Below are 23191 nucleotides of genomic sequence, written 5' to 3'. Positions count from 1 at the left end.
CTGCATTACCATGGTAACACATCTGTGATGGAACCAGTTCCCGCAGTATCACTGGAGTGTTCCCCAGGACTTATCTAAGACCTGTAATGTAAATACAGCCAAAGATGACAGTCTGAAGCATTGTCTGTATAGACGGTTTTAACTTAACATTCTAAATTGAACCCCCGCTCACTTCCTGTTGCAGTGTTTTCTATGGACATAAAAGAAAAAAAAACATTCAAGTGCAGGACTGACCATTCCATGAAAACCATCTAAACAGCTGAGCGGCAAAAACAAAAGTAACGATGCCGAGTGAATATTTCTGCAGTTTGCGGAATGCTGAGAAAAAGGAAGTGCTGTGGGGTTGCACTCTGGTGAAAACCGTCTATAAAATATGGATGTCAGGACAGCTCCCCAAAAATGACGCCAAAATATCTCGATTGCCCCCTGGAGGCTGGCTGCAGTATAGGTCATAAGTCCCGTCCCCTCCATGTTAGCCAATGGGACATGAGCCAAACTAAAAAGTACAGATCAAATAATTCCCCCGACCCAAAAGATGGTTTCTCTCATTTTAGGTAGTTCTCATCATGTTGATATATGTTCAAGCGATCATTTTCCTGATAAGTCATTAATCTTTTATACAGCCAATGGTCTGAAGTCACAGTAACACTAGTCTGGCAGTGCCACACCTGTAGATGATATCAATGTCTGGAACACAACTCTGAAAAGTGGTCAACGCCCGCCCCCCCCCCAAGCCAAAAAAAAGGGGGATACATGACAGACATATGAATTGACCAACCGGGGACCTCGTGGGCGGTGGATTCGGAATGTGTGCACCAGCTAAATCGACCCCGGGTGAACTGCAACAACTGCAACAAACACGTCCTTGAGAGCCTCTCTACGCCGTGGACCTGGCACACTTCCTGTAACGCAGCTGTTAAATGATCTCGCCCACTCATTCTTCCTGCAAGACAGCCTCTCGCTACCTTTTGGTCTGTCGCTAGTCTCTTCACGGTGCTTCACTACCTTTTGGTCTGTCGCTAGTCTCTTCACGGTGCTTCACGGCCTTCCACTCACTACGGGTTTCCTTGTCAGACTGTGATATGGGAGGAGGCGCGCTGTATAACGCGCTGTATGACGCGCTGTATGACGTAACTTCCGTCACAGCTCAGCTAACCAGATTTCACCTGCAGCATCCGGAAATCGCTTGTGATTCAGAGACTTGTGATTCAGACCCTCCGTCGCTGGAAGCTTGCGGATGTTGACGGTGGGTCTGACCACGTGAGACTACAGTAACACTGGTTCCTCTGTTCCCCCTGGTTCTCCTGGTTCTCCTGGTCAGCCAGTACAGCAGGAGTGTTCCATCTGCGCTCTCCAGACGGGAAGTACCAGATGAACTTCAGCCAGGCGGACGCCGCGTGCCAGGCCCAGAATGCTACGCTAGCTAGCCTCAAACAGCTGGGAGACGCACAGCAGGTGAGTGTGATGGTGCATGGACACACACCAGTTAGAGTAGTCATATGCACAACAGGGAAATATCCCTTCATTATATACTATTAGAATTCTAAAGGATATGAACTTCCCGAAGTCTAAGATCTACTGGCAGAACCTCGGTCAACTTTCCCCTTTCCTGTTATACTAGATATCACCAAGGACACGTCTGTTCAAAGGTAACATTACTACTAAGTTATGTTACATTGGTATGACGATTTCACAGACACATTACACTGTACTATAGTCACATCTTAAGTTAGCTAATGTTAGGAAAACAATGTGAGATCACAAACTTCCTCCTTCTATCTGTTGTAATGTTAAAAGGATTTGTAAAAGGACAGATTTGGTGCTGACATTTTTAACTCATTGAGTGCCAGCCACTTTTGGAGAACGGACGCTCCCAGTGCCAGAGTTTCAGAGCGTTTTCAGTGATTTCTCGAGGCCCACAGAATATTGTGTGATATTACTATGTAAACACTGAACACGCACAAAGAACGATGAGACTCTATTCTATCATCTGCAAAAAAAAGTTTATTGATCCCATTTTCCGTTCTTTAGTTATGAGCCGGAGAAGATAGCTTGATTCATCCAAAAAAAGCAATTTTTTTCTAGAAGCTGAGATAATTGGCCTTTTGTGAAATTAATCATTTCAAGCACATCACTGACTCTGAAGCTAATCTTTTCTAATGTAGTCACACCTCAAAAATAATTTCCTTCAATAAAACAGTTTAGGCCAGGGAATTTTGTTTGGCAGAATAATATTTTTAGCTACAACCAGCAGCGCTGGCCCCTGCGTGCGCTGCTGGTTGCAGCTTCTTGCTGGTTTTGATTTGCTGCTGGTGGGTATCGGATATTCTGGCTTGCGTTTGTCAATCCTGTCCTGCTGCCTGGGTCTGTCTGGGTGTTGCGTGCTGCTCTGCGTGCCCCCCCCCCCCCCCCCCGCCCCGCCCCGCCCCGCCCCGCCTCGCCTCAACTGCACACTCCTCCTCCTGTCTGTGGTGGCTCTCTGCTGAGTTTGCTGTGCGCACAGTGAAGGGTGCGGAACAGCCAGGCTTTTTTACAGCGTTCCGCGTGTGTTTGTCACCGGCAACGATGCTTCCAGTTGAGAATAATAACAACTCCACGGTGTGGATGTGCAGATGTGCTGTCGCAACCGACACGGAGCGGCTCAATTGTGGGAGCAGATTGGCTGCTGCAGGCACAGCTGCAGTAACGTGCTTCAGCATATCGATGCATACGGATGCGATGCGATTTCCGTTTCCATAACGACTTCTTCTTTGTTTTTTCCTTGCCTTTCTGTTATGTGGAGAGCACTGTCGCCACCTAAGGGTTCTGTAAAATAGGTTAGACACATCCAATAGCTATAATATTTGTACATCAGAGGCAGAAGGCTTTGATCGACGCCCCACCGTCAAAAAACGCAATTGACGAACATGTCCGTCCTTGGCACTCTACGTTACTATTTGAAATGACGAACATGTCCGTCCTTGGCATTCAATGAGTTAAGATGACATGAATTATCGTTAGCCAGGAATAAGGAGAAAGTTGGTGATCTGACATTAGGCTAATTCCTCTTGATGTAGCGATACGTTAGCTAGCTAGTTGTAGCTATAGCGTTTTGTTAAACTAGCTTAAGATGTGACTATATACAATATAAGTTTGTGAAGATTGTGATACAATGTAATATGAATGACTAATGTTACCTTTGAACAGACATGTCCTTGGTGATATCTATTATAACAGGACAAGGGAACGTTGACCGGGGTTCTGCCGGGTACCAAGCTTGCCTCAACTGTTATTGGAGCACAGAGCAAAAAACGGAAAGGTCAATTATAGGGATATAGATATTATAGAGGTACTGTATTTGTAGTTATATTTATAGTGATATTATGAGTATTAACCCATTCAATTTGTCAATTAATCATTCTGACATGGCTTCCTGTCTGTTCCAGTTGGGGATGCACCTGTGTGTGGCGGGCTGGCTGGAGGGCGGGCAGGTGGGATATCCCACTCGTTTTCCGTCTGTGAAGTGCGGAGAGAACCATGTGGGCGTGGTCCTCTACAAAGAGCCGGTCGACCGCACCAGCCGCTACGACGCCTACTGCTACCGGCTCACAGGTCAGTTAGCAGCTGTGACACCTCAGGTGAAAAGAAGCGGCTGGCGACTGCACATGTATCGGAGGAGGCAGGTGCTAGTCTACAACTCTCCCCAGATCAGCAGAGGGGGCGGAGCAACGCCCGGGACAGCAGGAGGAATTGGCTAAATACAACTCATGTGTGTGTGTCTGTGTGTAGAAGTGTATTGAAAATAACATTAGATCCGTGTGTAGCAATGCTTACATAGAGATATGAAATGGATAACTGTGTGTGTGTGTGTGTGTGTGCTGTGTGTGTGTGTGTGTGTGTGTGCGTGTGCGCGTGCGTGCGTGCGTGTGTGTGTGTGTGTGTGTGTGCGTGCCTGCGTGCGTGTGCGTGCGTGTGTGTGTGTGTGTGTGTGTGCGTGCCTGCGTGTGTGTGTGTGCATGTGTGTGTGTGTGTAGATGTGTCGTGTGTGTGTCCCTCTGGTTATGTGGGAGATGGAGAGTTCTGTAACGGCGTCCTGACCAGCGTCCTCGCAACATACGCCAACTTCTCTGTCTTCTACAAGGTGAGTGTGTGTAGTTTGTGTTTTAAAGGTCCTATAATATAAGATTTGGGAAGAAATTAGTGTGCATTAAGTGTTTTTTATTACCAATGAGTGAATGCTCCGTAACATAACTTAAAAAATTAGACCACCCGCGGCGTCTCTCTGCGTCCAGCCGTTCCTATGCTGTGGTGAATTGTTTGGGAGGACTTGGGTTGAGATTTCGCGGAAAATCGGGTGGATGTGATGTTTCTGTGCGCTCCCGAGCCTGCCTCTTAGCGCTTCAGCCAGTAAATCCACCAGCGAAGAAGAAGATACACGCAGGCTAACGTTAGCTAATGCAGTCAACGAACATCAACAAACAACCTGCAACAACACCGAGTCCAGTAACAAGTCCACCTAAGCAGAAAAAGACAAACATATTTTTCTAGTGAAGCCCATGTGTCATGGGGAAACTAGAGTTGGGCTGTGTTTTTTGCTTCATGGAGGGACCTTTTACGTTAGCATTAGCTTGTTGTATTAGCTTGTTATGTTAGCTGCCGTTTACCACGAAACTTACTGCAGAAGACCTGATAGCTCTGCGTGGCTACCAGAATATACGTCGAGTTGGAGCAAAAAGCGATGCACAAAATGACTGTGGAAAAAATATTTTGACTTTTGGCTGGCGTTTAGCTTGCTTGGTAACACGACTAATATAGCGATTGACCACCCAGAAGCTCCGTTAATTCATGCAATAACTTTACCGTCACAAATATGTCACAGAAAGGGGCGGAGTCCATCTCCTTGCCTCTCCTACAGTAGATCATCTGAGCTGTGGGAAACCAGAAGTAAAGATGACTCTGCTCCTTTAATGACCTGCAAGAAAACACACAGATAAAGAGGCTCTGCCTCCCTTCTGGTCACATGATAATTAACCCCCCCCCCCCCCCCCCCTCTCTCTCTCTCTCTCTCTCTCTCTCTCTTTCTCTCTCTCTCTCTCTCTCTTTCTCTCTCTCTCTCTCTCTCTCTCTCTCTCTCTCTCTCTCTCTCTCTCTCTCTCTCTCTCTCTCTCTCTCTCTAGTTCTTGTTAGACTATAGTGACTCGTCCTCAGCAGGCCGGCAGCTCGTGGACTTGTTGTCCCACAGGAGGTCGGAGGTCACGCTGTTTGTTCCTCACAACGCCGGCTTCAGCCAAAACCAGGTCTGATGTCACACCTCACTAACCAACCAGGTCACACCTCAGGTCTGATGTCACACCTCACTAACCAACCAAGTCACACCTCAGGTCTGATGTCACACCTCACTAACCAACCAGGTCACACCTCATTAACTCTTTAAACCAGGTCTGATGTCACACCTCACTAACCAACCAGGTCACACCTCATTAACCAGGTCTGATGTCACACCTCACTAACCAACCAGGTCACACCTCAGGTCTGATGTCACACCTCACTAACCAACCAGGTCACACCTCAGGTCTGATGTCACACCTCACTAACCAACCAGGTCACACCTCATTAACTCTTTAAACCAGGTCTGATGTCACACCTCACTAACCAACCAGGTCACACCTCATTAACCAGGTCTGATGTCACACCTCACTAACCAACCAGGTCACACCTCAGGTCTGATGTCACACCTCACTAACCAACCAAGTCACACCTCAGGTCTGATGTTACACCTCACTAACCAACCAGGTCACACCTCATTAACTCTTTAAACCAGGTCTGATGTCACACCTCACTAACCAACCAGGTCACACCTCATTAACCAGGTCTGATGTCACACCTCACTAACCAACCAGGTCACACCTCAGGTCTGATGTCACACCTCACTAACCAACCAGGTCACACCTCACTAACTCTTTCCCCGCCATTGGCGTGTTTTTACGTCATTTATGAGACAACGCTTCCCCGCCAATGACATGATACCACGTCAATCTGTGTTTTCACTGTTATATGACCGATGGGTCTGTGCTACTCACCTTGTGAAACACTACAGCACTTCCACAGTAACACAGAAACGACTGTGATGGTCGGCCAAAACCAGCAGGCAGAGGAAAAGCTCCAGCGTGCTACTCAAACAGCGCTTTGACCCAGCTGACATGGTGATAACACGGATTTGTGACAGTCGATCAAACCTTTTTTCCACCAGGCGCTGGCAAACACAAGTACACAAGTTACTTCTCCTCTCAGGTACTTTAGTCATCCAGATCATGAGCTCTATAACACTGTGTACATTTCAGCCGTCAGATGAGCTCCAGACGTCCGGACACTTAGAACCAGTCCCAGAACCAGGCGGGTTCTGCCTCCGGCTGGAGGGTTATTTTGTAGGCCTTAGAGTGCCAATCAAACATTCTGGCCCAGAATCCCATTAGTGAAGGGCAGAACCAAAAGGCATGAGACAGAGTGCCCTCTGACACCTGTCACACAGTGGAGAGACAGAAGGGTAGATTTTATGCAACTTATGCTTAGAATAGTGAAGACCATGAGCGACTTTAAATTGGATCAGCTGGTGTCTGCTATTAACTGAGCAGAGTTGTATCACAGACAGACTCCTGTCCCATATCATGTCAGATAAATCTATATTAAGTTCCCCCTGCCACATTTCTCTAATCCTCTCAGTAGAGGCCATGGTGCAGTTGTCAAACAGACATACAAATCTAGAAATGAGATGCTTGGAGTGAGGAGGGCTCAGCAAAACGTCGAAAAATGCATGTTCATTTGGGAGCACTACAAAGTCATGAATCTTGGATCGAACATAATCTCTGATTTGTAGGTATCTGTACAAGTGCGTGCAACTCAAATTTCCTCTTCAGAAGATCAAAGGATATGAATTGACCATCTATGTATAGGTCTCTGATGGAAACCAGCCCCTTCTCACTCCAGGCATGGTAGGTTTTGCCTGGCCGTGAAGGTGAAAAAGAATGATTGAAACAAATTGGTATGTGGACAGAAACATCTGGTAGATTCAAAACACTCCTAACTTGGAAATCACGTCAATGGCGGGGAAAGTGTTCATACATCGGCTACCCTTTAAAGTGCTGCTAATAGATTCTGTCCAAAATATGTGGAGTCATCGAGATTATGTTATGTTCTCTTTGTGTGTGTGTGTGTGTGTGTGTGTGTGTGTGTGTGTGTGTGTGTGTGTGTGTGTGTGTGTGTGTGTGTGTGTGTGTAGACTCTCTCTGGTAGAGATCTAGAATACCACATCTTGGCCAATCACGGCAGACGACTCTACCAGGACCTGAGACAACAGGAAGTCATCACATCCATGCTGGGCTTCAACCTGACCGTTACCCATGGCAACAACCAGGTCAGGAACGCACACACACACACACACACACACACACACACACACACACACACACACACACACACACACACACACACACACACACACACACACACACAGCACACACACACACACACACACACACACGCACGCACGCACGCACACACACACACACACAGCACGCACGCACGCACGCACGCACGCACACACACACACACACACACACACACACACACACACACACACACACACACACACACACACACAAAACCTTTCCTAAGTCCAGCCGCTTTACGCTCTAACAGCCAAAACTCTACAGGGTGTCTAACTCAACTTCATTCTGGGCCACATCAGCATTGTTTGCCCTCAAAGGGCCGGTTGTAAATGTAACATGATATAAATGTATCTGGCCTACATGTTATCATATTACATAATTGCCTCTGATTAGATTATTATTGTTTTTTAGTAATAACTTAACAATTAATAACTAGCTCTGAAAGCAAAAGTATAGGAAAAATAATGGCAGACAGACAACTAGTACCCTACAACTATTAGAACTAATTAGAATTAGAATTGTATTGCGCAAATTGTATTCTTTGCTAGTTCTCGCAGGCCACATAAAATGAGGTGCCGGGCCGGATTTGGCCCGCAGGTCTTGAGTTTGACACATGTGCTCTAAGTAGAATGGGAGGTTTAAGTTAGCTAATGTTTGCAAAATGCTAGCTAACGAGCTAACGAGCATTAGCCTGGGTAAACCCAGCCTCCACGTGACCTCTATCTATGTGCTATCAGTCACAAGACACAAAAAGTCACAAAAAAGCTAGTGACCGATAGCACATAGATAGACGTCATGTGGAGGCTGGGTTTACCCAGGCTAAGCCAACATATAGTTACATCAAGAGGAGTTAGACTAATGTGAGGTCACCAACCTCCTTATTTCTGTGGTAACGTTAAAGGGAATTGGAAAAGGACAGATTCTGTAGGTTGGTTACTGACATATTTTTAAGATTGCATGAATTATCGTTAGGAAGTTGGTGGTCTGATATTAGTCTAACTCATCTTGATGTAACTATAGGTTAGCTAGCTAGTTAGCTAGCATTTTGCAAGCTAACTTAAGATTTGACTACAATGTACATTCATGTATCCGTGAACTGAAGATTGTGATACCAATGTAACATGACTTAGTAATGTTACCTTTGAACCTATAAGTATAACAGGAAAGTTAAGCGAGGTTCTGCTGGTACCAAGCTTGCTCAACTGTTATAGAGAGTCAAAGTCACTTCCGGTTTAGGCATATCCACCAAGATATTTAATCTGCCATTCTTTTTTCCATAGACATTTCATAAAATGCTTATAAACTTTACTTTAGCTTTACTTCGGCAAACCAAGCGATTCAGCTATTTGCAATTACGAGAGACCATAGAACATTTTACTCGGACCAAAACTTAAGAAAAAATAACGGATTAAAAATGAATAAATAGACGTTTGTTTTGTTTTTAAGTTTTGGTCCGAGTGAAATGTTCTATGGTCTCGCCTGATTCTAAATATAGCTGAATCGCGTGGTTTGACCAGGTAAAACTATTTTGTATAAGCATTTTACGCAATGTCTATGGAAAAAACAATGCAGGTGAAAGCTCTTGGTTCATATGCCTAAACCGGAAGTGGGCGTGACTTTGACTCTATTGGAGCACAGAGCGAAAATGGGTGGGACATAGGAAAGGTCACTTCAACCACAACAACATGGCCGACATTTAAAATAAGAAAAGTGGCTGATTCTTCTTCTTCAGAGTCGTAAGCTGGTGAACCTGCAGCTGTTGTTGGACTGGGACATTCCTGCCGTCAACGGCATCATCCACGTCCTCGCCGCTCCGCTGACGGCGCCCCCGCCCCCACCGCCGGTGAGTCACCATGGAGACCCGCCCCAAGCTCTCCGTTCTCTCTCCTTAACACAATGCTCATAGCACAGATGGCTGGAACAGTTTTTTTTGCAGTGTTAAGGTCCTTACACATCGGGAGCGATGCGAATATACGGCACGAAATTGCGATGCGAGTTTTGACCCACCTGTCAATCACAGCCACAGATGTGTACACGTCGGAAGCGAATTTCTGAAAAATCGACCGTGGTTCGAAAAATAAACACCGCAATAACGCTCAGCGAAACTTCGCCGTTGGTATTGTTGTTGCATTGACTGATATAGGTTCGGAAAATATTATTGACGTGCGAATTAATCGCACGAAAAATACGTGCTCGGTGTGTAAGGACCTCGGTGTGTAAGGACCTTTAGATTGAAATCAATGATCCCCATTGAAAAGCATGTAAAAAGGCCTTTTGACATGCAAAACAGCAAAAAAGTGCCTTTTCTTGGACTTCCAGCCAAAAACATGAATTACCTCATGTTAAGCATTCATCCTGGAGGTAAGGCTTCAAACTTGATTTCAAATTTGGTTTTATAGTGTATCCACCATTTTGGCATAGGGACCCATAGGGATACATTTCATGCAGTTGACATGTTACCACCAGGTGACCCCCCCCCCCCCCCATGCCAAAACAAGGAAAATAGTCAAACACAGTAAAAACTACAAAGTTGAATTCTTACCTCCAGGATGGATGCCCAACATCAGGGAATTCATGATTTTTTTGGGGGGAAATGGCTGGAAGTCCAAAATCTGCACTTTTTTTTAAAATACACTGCAATATTTGACCGTTTACAGCCAACAAGTATCATTTTTGCACTTCCTGGGATTTGTGCAAAAAAGCACTAATTACCTTATGTTAAAGGTGATGTTTTTGTGTTAAAATCAATGTTAAATGGCTCTATATTCTGACAGCAATCACTGAAATAGTAGAGAGAACTTGACTCGCGGATGGCAGCATTGGATTCGGGGTGAAAAAATACATAGTCCTTTATAGGCATCGCAATCCGACCTTCCGTTTCCCAGAAAATGTAAACTTTTCTCTGATTGGATAAAAATTGGCGCCAACCTCAAACTATCCAATCAGAGAAAAGTTAGTCATATTTTGTATTTTAAATACTGTATTCTGAATACATTTATTCCGTTAGGACCGTTACTCCCCCCACCCTGTGCGCATGCCCGGTGTAGGTGAATGGTCATGTGATATGCAGTTTCAGGCGTCTTTAGTATGGACAGAGATTATTCCTGAAATGTGAGTTTATGGCCCAATTATGCTCAACGTTAAATACGGATATGCATACGGACAAAGTTTTCTGTCCGTACTCTGCGTTCATTTCTTGCGTAATTCTGCACGTTTTCTGAAAGCTTATGGATACGGATGAAACGGAGCAGTAGCCTACCACACACACGCACACATCTGACTCTCTACTGCCCACTAGTGGATCTATTGCTTAACATGATACCAACGTGAAAGACGCATGGAAGTATGTGGGCAGTGACGTTTACATCTTTAACTGTGGGACTTACCGCCTCAGGACAGGGTGGAGGCTTCTGATTGGGTGTTTCACCTCAATGATTGATTTTGATTGGCTGAGTTTTATCATCCTCAGGGGAAATAAAGCTGCTGCTGTCGACCCAGCTGAAACGCAGTCTCGTCTCCACGGCGATGAGGCAGTAGATTGTAGCTGTTGCCATGGTTATTAGAGTTGGCCTGATAAAGTCTGTGTGTGTTGTGTGCATCTGTTTCAGCAGCCTGGTCGCCAGAATAAAACATTGGCAAAATATATGTTGTATATCACATTTCTAGATACGTGTGTATCAACGTTGTAGAGTCTGCTATTGAAGAGCGTGGTGGCCAGTAAGGGTGTTGTGGTCGGGGTGGAAATATCAGCCTTATTTGACAGTTTCTGCTTATACTCTCTACTTTGCTTACATTTCTGCAGTGTACATACATACCGGTAACTGATTCGCTGGGAAAACAAATTGCTCCAAATATCCCCAATTGTTCTTGTCTCGACTTGTTTCAGTGAGAGAAGCCGCTAATTGCACCGCTAATCAAGCTAGCAAACACGTTTCACTTCCTATACGTACTTCACAAATGAAAGCATCCTGTTAGTTTGTCAGCGGAAAGCTTTTAATTTGAAGGAGCCGTGCAGGAAATGGACTTAAAAGTCCCAGGCAACTTGACACTGTTAAGCGGCTCCAAAATGCACAATGCAGGAACAGGCCTTCAGAGGGCGCTGTGGGAATGACAGAGCTATTCTCCCTACTAGAAGTCACTGTACCATCAAAATGATTAAAAAGCTGTTATATTAAGTAAAATAGTTAGGCTACATAATGGGGCTTTAAGCCTAACCCAAAACCATATCGTTGCCTAAATATAACCAAAGTTGTTTTATTTATGTTTAACATTGGACAGGTAGCAGGTTTTTAAATTAACCACAGTTTTGTTTCAAATTTACCTTGAGATTGTAGGTTTGCAGAAACGTAAAATGCAGATGTTTTAAAAATGTAAAAATGTCACGTTTTATTCTGGCAACTGTGTTGGTTTCAGACACCTGGGGCCGGTTGCACCAAGTGGTCTTAACTATGCCTGGTCGTAACTCCTACGTCGGTCTTAGTTAAGACCAGTCTTTAGAGTGGATTTACGCCTGTTGCACGAATAGGGCTTACATCTGGTCTTAACTACGCTGGTGGTAGCAATGTGCGTCCATGTGAATTGCCGGGGAATGTGCCCCGATTGGCCCAAAAATGTGCCTCGTGCCGTCACCCACTACTGTATGTGCGTCACTACACCCTCCCTCCTCCCACCCCCCTCCTCCTGTGGAAGCTCCGGGGGAAAATGGTGGCGATTAGTGCCAAGCAGTCTGAAAGAAATTGAATGTAACATTCCCAATTCTATGTATTAAATTCTAAAAAACGACCCTCAACATTTGGGAAGGCTAAGCCACACAACTAGTTCGTTATAATCTAACATCATGCTTCGATGGCGACGTTACGACGATGAGGACGGTAAGGACTCAATTACAGCAGGTCTCCGCTGATAGACACGGAGATCTCTGTTACAGGCAGGCACCCTTACCCTTAGACCCTTACGCCTCCTCCCAGGCGTAAGAGTTGCGCCTGGGCGTAGTGACAAGAAGGCTTAAGCCCTCTTGGTGCAACCGGCGTAGCTGTTAGGTCGTAAAGTTACGACCAACTTAGCTTAAGACCAGTCGTAAGACCACTTGGTGCAACCGGCCCCTGGTGGTGATGATCAAGAAGTTGGATGATAAATGAATGGAAGTCAATAGAATGTGTTTATATGTGTAGTAACACGTGTGTGTGTGTGTGTGTGTGTGTGTGGGTGTGTGTGTGTGTGCGTGTGTGTGTGTGCGTGTGTGTGTGTGTTCCCTCAGGTCCCCCATCCCTTCCGTGGCCGCGCCATCTCCAGCGGCTCGATGTCGGCCATCTTGGTGTGTGTGCTGCTGCTGTGTGTGTGTGGCGGCATGGGCTGCTATGTGCTCAGACACAGAGCCCGCCCCTTCAGCTTCCACTACTTCAGGGTGAGACACACACACACATAGCTGGACTCACTCCTGATTGGCTCACTGAAGAATGACTAAAATATGTCCAATTAGGATCCAGTTTGCAGCATTTGAATTGAAAGCGTCCAGTCAGCAGGCTCAGCTCATTTGAGTTAGAGGAGCCGCTGCTGTAGGCCAATCAGGAGCCGGGATTGTGACCATCTTATCTCCAGAGGAAGTTCATTGTGATTTTGATCTTTAAAGGGATAGTTCACCCTCAAATCAAATCAAACATACATACTTTACCTCTTACCGGTAGTGCTACTTATCCATTAGGCTCGGGAATCAATCCCAGAATGCAAGATTGCGCATTGCATTCTGGGATTGTTTCCCGCCACATTGATTGATTTGCAACCGTAACTCATTCATAATATTGGCTACACGAGGATGCTACCAGCCAGGCACGTGGGAACGTATTTTCAGCAGGGGGAGCTGGGGGCTGCCTTGGATACATGCACATGTATTGCGTGTGTGCACGTAGCGCCGCGCGATTAAAACCTGTGTGGAATTACAGCACTATGGCTCTAAAGAAATCTCAGTCAGTGTCATTGCAATGACAACAATTCTGGAGGAACTATTTCCTTTCAACCAAACTACAAAAGAAAATAGTTGCTACATGAAACTGCTCACAACAATGTCTGTGGATTATCTTGAGTAACCGGGTCAGGATTTCTGGAAAGAGACATTGCTGTTGCTGTTGTTCTTTTTGTGTGTGCTTTGAGCAGCACAAGCCGAGTGCCATCCAGTTCCACTGTATTGAGAGATCTAGATAGATAAGTAGCACTAATGTACAGGAAAGAGGAAAAGAATGTTTTGTTTTGTTTTGTTTTGTTTTGATTTGGAAGTCAACCGATTTGTTGGTCGCTGCATAATTCCATTTGTGTTATTTCATAGTTTTGAGTCTTTATTGTTATTCTATTCGACTCTTTGTCTAAGCACTTTGTTACAACTGTTAAGAAAAGTGCTGTATAAAAAATATATTGTTCTAAAATCTTCATTATAAACAAAGATAGCCAAGATAGCCTGATATTGCTGTTGACATACTTCAGACTACACCAGCCTACATTAAAAAAGGGAAAAACAGTAAAATTCTCCAAAAACGACTGTATCTCTGAACTATCTCTTTAACCAAATCACACACATTTAGGATATATGAAAAATAACTTTCAAAAGCCTTTTTAGGCTGCTATCTATCTACTCAATGAGAAGAGTTTGAAGTGACCGTTGCTACATGCGTGAGTACGGTAGCCAGGCAGAAATTATGTGACCCACTGATAGGCTAAATATTGGCCATCCTTTTTCATGATGTCTTGACCGTGGTGTTTGTGTGTGGCAGAACGAGGACGAGGGCGTGGCCTCGGAGGGCGGAGCCAAGCCGGCGCTGGTGTCTATCCCCAACCCACTGTACAGCGGCGCCCGGGCCTTCACTGAGCCCTTCAGCACGGTGAGTCCGAAGATCTGTCTACAGCAACGTGGACCAAATAAAAGATGAATACTGATATTATATAATGATAATATTGATGAAAGACTTCGTCTTCTGAAGATGACCTGCGATGACTCCCCATGCCTAAACCCAACCAATCATCACTCTCCATGCCTAAACCCAACCAATCATCACTCTCCATGCCTAAACCCAACCAATCATCACTCTCCATGCCTAAACCCAACCAATCATCATTCGCCATGCCTAAACCCAACCAATCATCATTCGCCATGCCTAAACCCAACCAATCATCACTCTCCATGCCTAAACCGAACCCCTAAACTGATTATCAAGCGGTATTTGATATTTACTCTCTGCTCTATGTATGGCATCCTTGATTCAAAAGGCTTGAGTAGTCACCCTCTGGTCCAGAATGTGACCGTGACAGAGGGCGGGACAGCGAACATGTAATGCAGCGTCGAGGACAATGACACCTATGTCCTCCCAATGCCTAAACCCAACCAATCATCACTCATGTCCCTCCGGCCGATCCATTCTAGCATTGGCCATTCCCTTCAGCTCTTATTTCTCTGTTGCTTGGTGGTTTGACGTCACCATCTCTCCTTCCTCCAGGAGCCAGATGAGGGAGTGATGCCAGAGGAGGCGGCAGAACCTGTGAAGATCCTGGAGCTGGACTGACACCAGCAGAGTTCAGACTGTGGCTCCGTTTCCGGTTTAGGCCTCATTCAGGCTCATCTGTATCCATAAATAAACCAACTAACAGTCTCATTAAACCAAACTATCTCTGGGAGAAATACAAAATGGCTGCCAGTAAACAGCTGGGTAACACTTCACTTCGCTGTGGCTTTAATCTGTTTGAATCTGTGGAAGAGAAGGAGATACAGCTGTGACAACACAAGCTGTACTAACAGCATTATCACAGAATGCATTTAAAATCCATTTCCATAGTACACAGGTGATCAAATCAACAATAAACAAATATGAACATCTTCCACCATCTGGACCAATCAGTCTGGAACAAACAGTGGGTCTTTTAATTTTAGCTAACGTAGCTAACAGCTAGCAGTCATTTTGAAAATGTGAAAAAGGCAGCGGGTAGGGCTGAACAATTAATAATTAAAGCAAAATCTAAATCGCAATACGGCCTACTGCAAATTTCAAATCACAAGAGGCACAATATTTGTTAAAGGTGAAATGTGTCAAAATACCATTTAAGATATTGTAGTGCTGCAGAGATGGCCTGGCACACATCATATTCTACAAACTCAAATGAGAACTTACTGAAAAACGATGCTGCTTTATTTTGCACATGATCTCACATCCAAAAACTGAACAGTTTTGCATGTATTCATTTAGTTTGACAGTTGACAATTGATTTGAGCTAAGTTGTGGACCAGTGATGTCACTCAAAGCAGTGACATCATAAATAAATAAATATCAGAATTCTCTGATTCCATGTGAATATTTTCTGGTTTCTTTACACTGTGACAGTAATCTGAATATCTGTGGGTTGTGGACAAAACAAGACATTTGAGGATTTCATCTTGGGCTTTGGGAAACACTGATTGATGTTTTTCACAATTTTCTGATATTTTATACAAGAAAACAACTAATAATCAAGAAAATAATCAACAAGCTTAATCGACAATAACAATAATCATTGGTTGCAGCCCTAAAAGATGTCCAACAACAGGTCAAATGGGAGTATGAATCCTTTCAAACACTGAATCAGTGCTTGATTGAGCTTGTCTTGTGTGAGGGAACCAATCGGAGCCAGTAGCACCCCCAACTTCTTGACTGAAGTGGAAATATCAGAATGAGGTTTTTGTTTTATAGCGACTGTAACTGTTAAGCCAAAGACTGCAATGTCATGTCTCTGTCTGGAATCTTGCTGCTGTTTCAATAAAACACTGAAGTGATGCTGGTTTGTCCAGTCAATTATGTCTTCATTTCTTTGTTCTCAGATCTGATTTCAGTTGTGAAAAGTATTCAAAATGAAAAAAACTGAACGTATTATTATTATTATGGTAAACCAGATTATGATGAAAATCAAACACTTTTGTATGAAATAAAATTAGAGCCGGGAAGCACAAACTGTTTTTTAATGCATTCTATTGGTGTTATAAACACAGGACAGCTGTTACATGTCACTGTACTAATTATTTTAGCTTTGGTATTATTTATGGTTAAAAGAAACGCCAAAGGCATTTTACTTTGGAAGTGGTGTGTTAAGACTGGCTAGCTTGACACGGAAAAGACGTGAAATGAGAGAGTCAGACATAACTTGAGTGTAAACAAAGATGCTGTTACTGTCGGAGTGGTAATAAAACAACAGAGCCTCAATGCAAACGTTTCAAACTTTGTTGCTGTATGAAGAAATGATGATCTGTCAACATTCCCTGGGCCGTCTGACTACGGTCAGAAGGCTTTGACCAGAACGTTACAAAGTAACACAGTCAAATACAACAATTTAGATCATTCCATCTCTTGCCACCCTCAGCACCTACCTTCCCGCGCCTTTGCATACTCATGATCCCATAGCAGGGCTATTCAACTGGCGGCACACGGGCCGAATCTGACTACACCTCAAACCCATGACCAACTGTTTGAGCTACCAGGTCAGACTTCTACTGACAGGTTTTCCCAGAGTTTGTCAGTCTTTCATCTGGGTGTCAACCTTCACAATTTGGGGATCAAACACAGAACTTCTAGACTTTCACACAGTTGTCTCTCTGTGCACCACTGAGTCCTAAAAAGCAAGTTGTTCCTGTCAAAGCTTTACGGTCTTCACCTGGGAAGTTGTTCTTCAAAGAACAAGCTTTCACTGAGGCTCGAACCCACAACCTCAAAACTAACTGGCTCAAACCCACGACCAACTGTTTGAGCTCCCAGATCACTCCTCTTCAGACAGCTTTTCTCACAGCTTTCCGTCTTTCGTCTATAGCAGGGGTGGGCAACTATTTTTCATGGGGGGCCACATGAGAAATCCAGATTGTTGCCGGGGGCCGAACAAATATTGTCATGCCGTAACCCATGGATGGGCAACTTTGATGATAGAGAGGGCCACAAAAAAAGTCCTCGCTACCAAATTTTGCTGAGGGCTGAACGGCGCCAGCGCGAAAAAATTGGGGCATTTGAAGCCAGGTTTAGAGGAATAACTAATTTTAAATTAACAGTTGTGATGTCATTATTCAGTCTTAACCACCAATATTTGATCCTTTTCTCACTCACTCCTATGTCACCACACTCTCCCTGCAGGGCTTGAAATTAACTTTTTTCACCACCTGCCAATATGGCTGCTAGATTTTAAAGTTACCAGCCAATTAGAATTTCCACTATCCGAAATGTTTTTCTTGAAATAAACCAGAATATGAGTGGGTTAATTTAAGCATAAGTATCTAAACTAATCATGTACAAAACACACACACAGTCACATATTTTATATACTGTATATGTTGTAAGCCTAATTTTTGCCATCACAGCTGCTTTTTACATGTATGGGATAATACAGGCTAATATACAAGGTGTCCCAAGCTCTGAGTCATTATAAACTCAATTAGCTAGAGAAGCTAATGTTCACATTCAGTCCTTGTATATTTCTCTCATGTGTTCATCATTCCTTTCCTCCTCTGTGTGTGTGTGTGTGATTGAGAAATGAGATGCAGGTGGTGTTCATCCTAATTGGCCTGGTCAGGTGTCAGATTGCTGCTGGCTGATTGGCTGGTGGAGAGCATTTAAGCCAGCTGATGCCATCCTGTCGCCCCTTGCTCTCCTCATTCCCAAAGATGATGGCTGCTGTGCTGACTGCTGTGTTCTGTCAGGTAGGAACTGTGTGTAGACCTACTTTAGTAGTTCTGCAGAACTTTATTAAGATGTGTCTTTATCTTGGTAGACCTGTGCAGTCTAAACTGTAAATAGTTACCTTCCAGATCTACACTTTTGTACACTGTAAATAACACTTACCCAAGTAGCAGAAAGTAGGGGGAGAAGCCCTTTAGTTTTGTGTAACATTTTCTCATGTTTATTTTGTAGGAGCTTATAGGTAAGAGCTGTGTCTCTTATTTAATCCATCATTTTCTTTTCTTAGGTAAATTTAAGGTTGGGGATTAGTTTGATTGGTTAGTTGTGTTGGGGCCATGCTGTGCTCTGAAACTAAACCTGCTACTTGTGAACTTGTGATGGTGGTTTGGCTGATCATCCTTGGGAGTGGGAAGAGTGGGGGCACTTGTGTTGCGGTCCGGTTCCCCGAGGCCGGTTCCTAACATAATTGGGTGCTCATCTGCTTTTCTCATTCGTCAGCACGTCGTGTGTGTGTATATATATATTTTATGTGTTTGTCTGGTGGGCAGTTTTTGTGCAGGTGGTAAATGGTGTTAGTCAAGGTGCCTTTGCATGAAGCTGAGGAAGCTCATGGTGGTAAAGCTGGTGGAGATGTTTGTTGGAGGAGGAGCCGGTCAGAGGGGACCAGTAAGACTGAGGAGGGGCGTGACAAGGCAGGGCCGTCAGTAGCACCGTTTCTCCTCTTTCTGTGTAGACTGCTACCCTACAAGAGTCTCCGTACATAGACTTGCCTGTCACTCTGACTCCCAAGCCGTCTAAATCAGCGATACAGACGTATTTACAAGTGTCACAGAAACATTTCAAAGCCACATATTGAGAAGAAGGGTTCATAGCTTCTCGACGTCGGGGTTAGAAAGCTCGTCGCCGCTCATAAATGCCTCTTTTCATCTGAAGTCTGTGCTGGTGATATTTTTTACCGAGCTTTCGGCCAGAGTGGCGCTGTTGAGCGCTCTGACGGCTGGGAGCTCTAACCTGGAAAAAATATCACCAGCACAGACTTCAGATGAAAAGAGGCATTTATGAGCAGCGTCGAGCTTTCTAACCCCGACGTCGAGAAGCGATGAACCCTTCTCAATATGTGGCTTTGAAATGTTTCTGTGACACTTGTAAATACGTCTGTATCACTGATTTAGACGGCTTGGGAGTCAGTCACAGGCAAGTCTATGTACGGAGATGGGACTCTTGTAGGGTAGCATAGTCTACACAGAAAGAGGAGAAACGGTGCTACTGACGGCCCTGCCTTGTCACGCCCGTCCTCAGTCTTACTGGTCCCCTCTGACCGGCTCCTCCTCCAACAAACCTCTCTCTCAACCAGCTTTACCACCATGAGCTTCCTCAGCTCCATGTACACCATTTACCACCTGCACAAAGACTGCCCACCAGACAAACATATAAAATATATATATATACTCAGACGACGTGCTGACGAACGAGAAAAGCGGACGAGCCCCCAATTATGTTAGGAACCGGCCTCGGGGAACGGGACCGCAACACAAAAGTGCCCCCACTCTTCCCACTCCCAAGGATGATCAGCCAAACCACCATCACAAGTTCACAAGTAGCAGGTTTAGTTTCAGAGCACAGCATGGCCCCAACAACAAACTAATCCCCAACCTTAAACTTACCGAAAAGGATGGATTAAATAAGATATCGCTCACCTATAAGCTCCTACAAAATAAACATGAGAATGTTACAAAAAACTAAAGGGCTTCTCCCTCCTACTTTACTTGGGTAAGATGTTGTGTACAAAAGTGTAGCGCTGGAAGTAGCTATTTACAGTTTAAACTGCACAGGTCCACCAAGATAACACATCTTCAAGTTCTGAAGAACTAAGTAGGCCTACACCGTTCCTACCGGACAGAACACAGCGCAGAGTCAACAGCGCGCCATCATAGTTGGGAATTAGAAGTACAATGAGTGGACTCATCGCTCAATCACACACTGAGGAAAGGATGTGCACACATAACATAGACTCCAAACTGTTTAATTCTGTAGCTAACTTACTTTTGAATGAAAGCCTAATCATTTTATTTCATCCTGTTTCTGCACTGTTGAATGGTTTGGGGATGCTGTCATTGCCAACGATGATGGCTGAGTCTTTGTTCTGTCAAGTAGGAACTGTGTGTAGGCCTACTTTGGTAGTTCTTTAGAACCTTAAGATCTGTCCTTGCCTAGTAGACTTGTGCAGTCTAAAATGTAAATAGCTACCTTCCAGAGCTATACTTTTTTACACTAAATAACACTTACCCAAGTAGCAGAAAGTAGGATGGCGAAGCCATTTAGTTTTGTAACATTTTCTCATGTTTATTTTGTAGGAGCTTATAGGTGAGAGCTGTGTCTATTTTTTTTAATCCATCCTTTTCTTAGGTAAATTTAAGGTTGGGGATTAGTTTGATTGGTTAGTTGTGTTGGGGCCATGCTGTGCTCTGAAACTAAACCTGCTACTTGTGAACTTGTGATGGTGGTTTGGCTGATCATGTTTGGGAGTGGGAAGAGTGGTGGCACTTTTGTGTTGCCGTCCCCTTCCCCGAGGCCGGTTCCTAACATAATTAGGGGGTCGCCCGCTTTTCTCGTTAGCCAGCACGTCGTCTGAGTGAGTATATATATATATATATATATATATATATATATATATATTTTATATTATATGTTTGCCACTGGGCAGTCTTTGTGCAGGTGGTAAATGGTGTTAGTCAAGGTGCCTTTGCATGGAGCTGAGGAAGCTCATGGTGGTAAAGCTGGTGGAGATGTTTGTTGGAGGAGGAGCCGGTCAGAGGGGACCAGTAAGACTGAGGAGGGGCGTGACAAGGCAGGGCCGTCAGTAGCACCCTTTCTCCTCTTTCTGTGTAGACTGCTACCCTACAAGAGTCTCCGTACATAGACTTGCCTGTCACTCTGACTCCCAAGCCGTCTAAATCAGTGATACAGACGTATTTACAAGTGTCACAGAAACATTTCAAAGCCACATATTGAGAAGGGTTCATAGCTTCTCGACGTCGGGGTTAGAAAGCTCGACGCTGCTCATAAATGCCTCTTTTCATCTGAAGTCTGTGCTGGTGATATTTTTTCCAGGTTAGAGCTCTCAGCCGTCAGAGCGCTCAACAGCGCCACTCTGGCCGAAAGCTCGGTAAAAAATATCACCAGCACAGACTTCAGATGAAAAGAGGCATTTATGAGCAGCGACGAGCTTTCTAACCCCGACGTCGCGAAGCTATGAACTCTTCTTCTCAATATGTGGCTTTGAAATGTTTCTGTGACACTTGTAAATATGTCTGTATCGCTGATTTAGACGGCTTGGTAATCAGAGTGACAGGCAAGTCTATGTACGGAGACTCTTGTAGGGTAGCAGTCTACACAGAAAGAGGAGAAACGGTGCTACTGACGGCCCTGCCTTGTCACGCCCCTCCTCAGTCTTACTGGTCCCCTCTGACCGGCTCCTCCTCCAACAAACAGCTCCACCAGCTTTACCACCATGAGCTTCCTCAGCTCCATGCAAAGGCACCTTGACTAACACCATTTACCACCTGCACAAAGACTGCCCACCAGACAAACATAAAATATATATATATATATATACACACACGACGTGCTGACGAATGAGAAAAGCAGACGAGCACCCAATTATGTTAGGAACCGGCCTTGGGGAACCGGACCGCAACACGAAAAGTGCCCCCACTCTTCCCACTCCCAAGGATGATCAGCCAAACCACCATCACAAGTTCACAAGTAGCAGGTTTAGTTTCAGAGCACAGCATGGCCCCAACACAACTAACCAATCAAACTAATCCCCAACCTTAAATTTACCTAAGAAAAGAAAATGATGGATTAAATAAGAGACACAGCTCTTACCTATAAGCTCCTACAAAATAAACATCAGAAAGTGTTCCAAAAAACTAAAGGGCTTCTCCCCCTACTTTCTGCTACTTGGGTAAGTGTTATTTACAGTGTACAAAAGTGTAGATCTGGAAGGTAACTATTTACAGTTTAGACTGCACAGGTCTACCAAGATAAAGACACATCTTAATAAAGTTCTGCAGAACTACTAAAGTAGGTCTACACACAGTTCCTACCTGACAGAACACAGCAGTCAGCACAGCAGCCATCATCGTCGGGAATGAGGAGAGCAAGGGGCGACAGGATGGCATCAGCTGGCTTAAATGCTCTCCACCAGCCAATCAGCCAGCAGCAATCTGACACCTGACCAGGCCAATTAGGATGAACACCACCTGCATCTCATTTCTCAATCACACACACACAGAGGAGGAAAGGAATGATGAACACATGAGAGAAATATACAAGGACTGAATGTGAACAGCTTCTGTAGCTAATTGAGTTTATAATGACTCAGAGCTTGGGACACCTTGTATATTAATGCCTGTATTATCCCATACATGTAAAAAGCAGCTGTGATGGCAAAAATTAGGCTTACAACATATACAGTATATAAAATATGTGACTGTGTGTGTGTTTTGTACATGATTAGTTCATTAACTATGGGCTTAATTATAATTTATTAATAATAATTTTTTAATTTATTTTTACAGTGCACCTGAATGCAACATGCAAGATACCCGCTGAATAAGTGTCCAAATGTTCATGTCATTCTGGCCAATATTCTTCTGTTATAGCATTTCAGTCTGGAATATGGAATATCTTTCAATAATCTTTATGACTAAAAGGCCAAAAGTAATCTCATGTGTAAGAAATGGCTGTTCTACATTGAGGTAGAAATTTAAATAATTAACTTGTTGGTTTTGGATTTATTTAGCTTCAAGAGTGCATGTTCGTGTGACCCTCAACACAGGCTTTGAGAATCCCGGCCACTTACTGATACTTATGCTTAAATTAACCCACTCATATTCTGGTTTATTTCAAGAAAAACATTTTGGATAGTGGAAATTCTAATTGGCTGGTAACTTTAAAATCTAGCAGCCATATTGGCAGGTGGTGAAAAAAGTTAATTTCAAGCCCTGCAGGGAGAGTGTGGTGTCATAGGAGTGAGTGAGAAAAGGATCAAATATTGGTGGTTAAGACTGAATAATGACATCACAACTGTTA

The 23191-nt window shown here is 44.2% G+C and overlaps 1 protein-coding gene across 1 annotated transcript in view; it reads left to right on the top strand.

The window, feature by feature from the left end:
- stab1 (stabilin 1) overlaps nt 1-15024 on the top strand; it is a 118758-nt gene extending 103734 nt beyond the window's left edge. Inside the window, exons 68-77 of the mRNA XM_083660983.1 lie at nt 820-904; nt 1322-1455; nt 3426-3591; nt 4014-4120; nt 5157-5276; nt 7256-7390; nt 9157-9267; nt 12682-12828; nt 14186-14293; nt 14906-15024. Of these exons, the coding sequence (XP_083517109.1) occupies nt 820-904; nt 1322-1455; nt 3426-3591; nt 4014-4120; nt 5157-5276; nt 7256-7390; nt 9157-9267; nt 12682-12828; nt 14186-14293; nt 14906-14971 (1179 nt within the window). The 3' untranslated portion in view covers nt 14972-15024. The remainder of the gene's footprint in view (nt 1-819; nt 905-1321; nt 1456-3425; nt 3592-4013; nt 4121-5156; nt 5277-7255; nt 7391-9156; nt 9268-12681; nt 12829-14185; nt 14294-14905) is intronic.
- The last annotated feature ends 8167 nt before the right edge of the window (nt 15025-23191 follow it).

Source organism: Poromitra crassiceps, assembly GCF_964638095.1.
Source record: "Poromitra crassiceps genome assembly, chromosome: 25".
Lineage (NCBI taxonomy): Eukaryota > Metazoa > Chordata > Actinopteri > Beryciformes > Melamphaidae > Poromitra > Poromitra crassiceps.
Note: the sequence above shows the minus strand (reverse complement) of the source record. Positions and strands in the feature narration are given on the sequence as shown.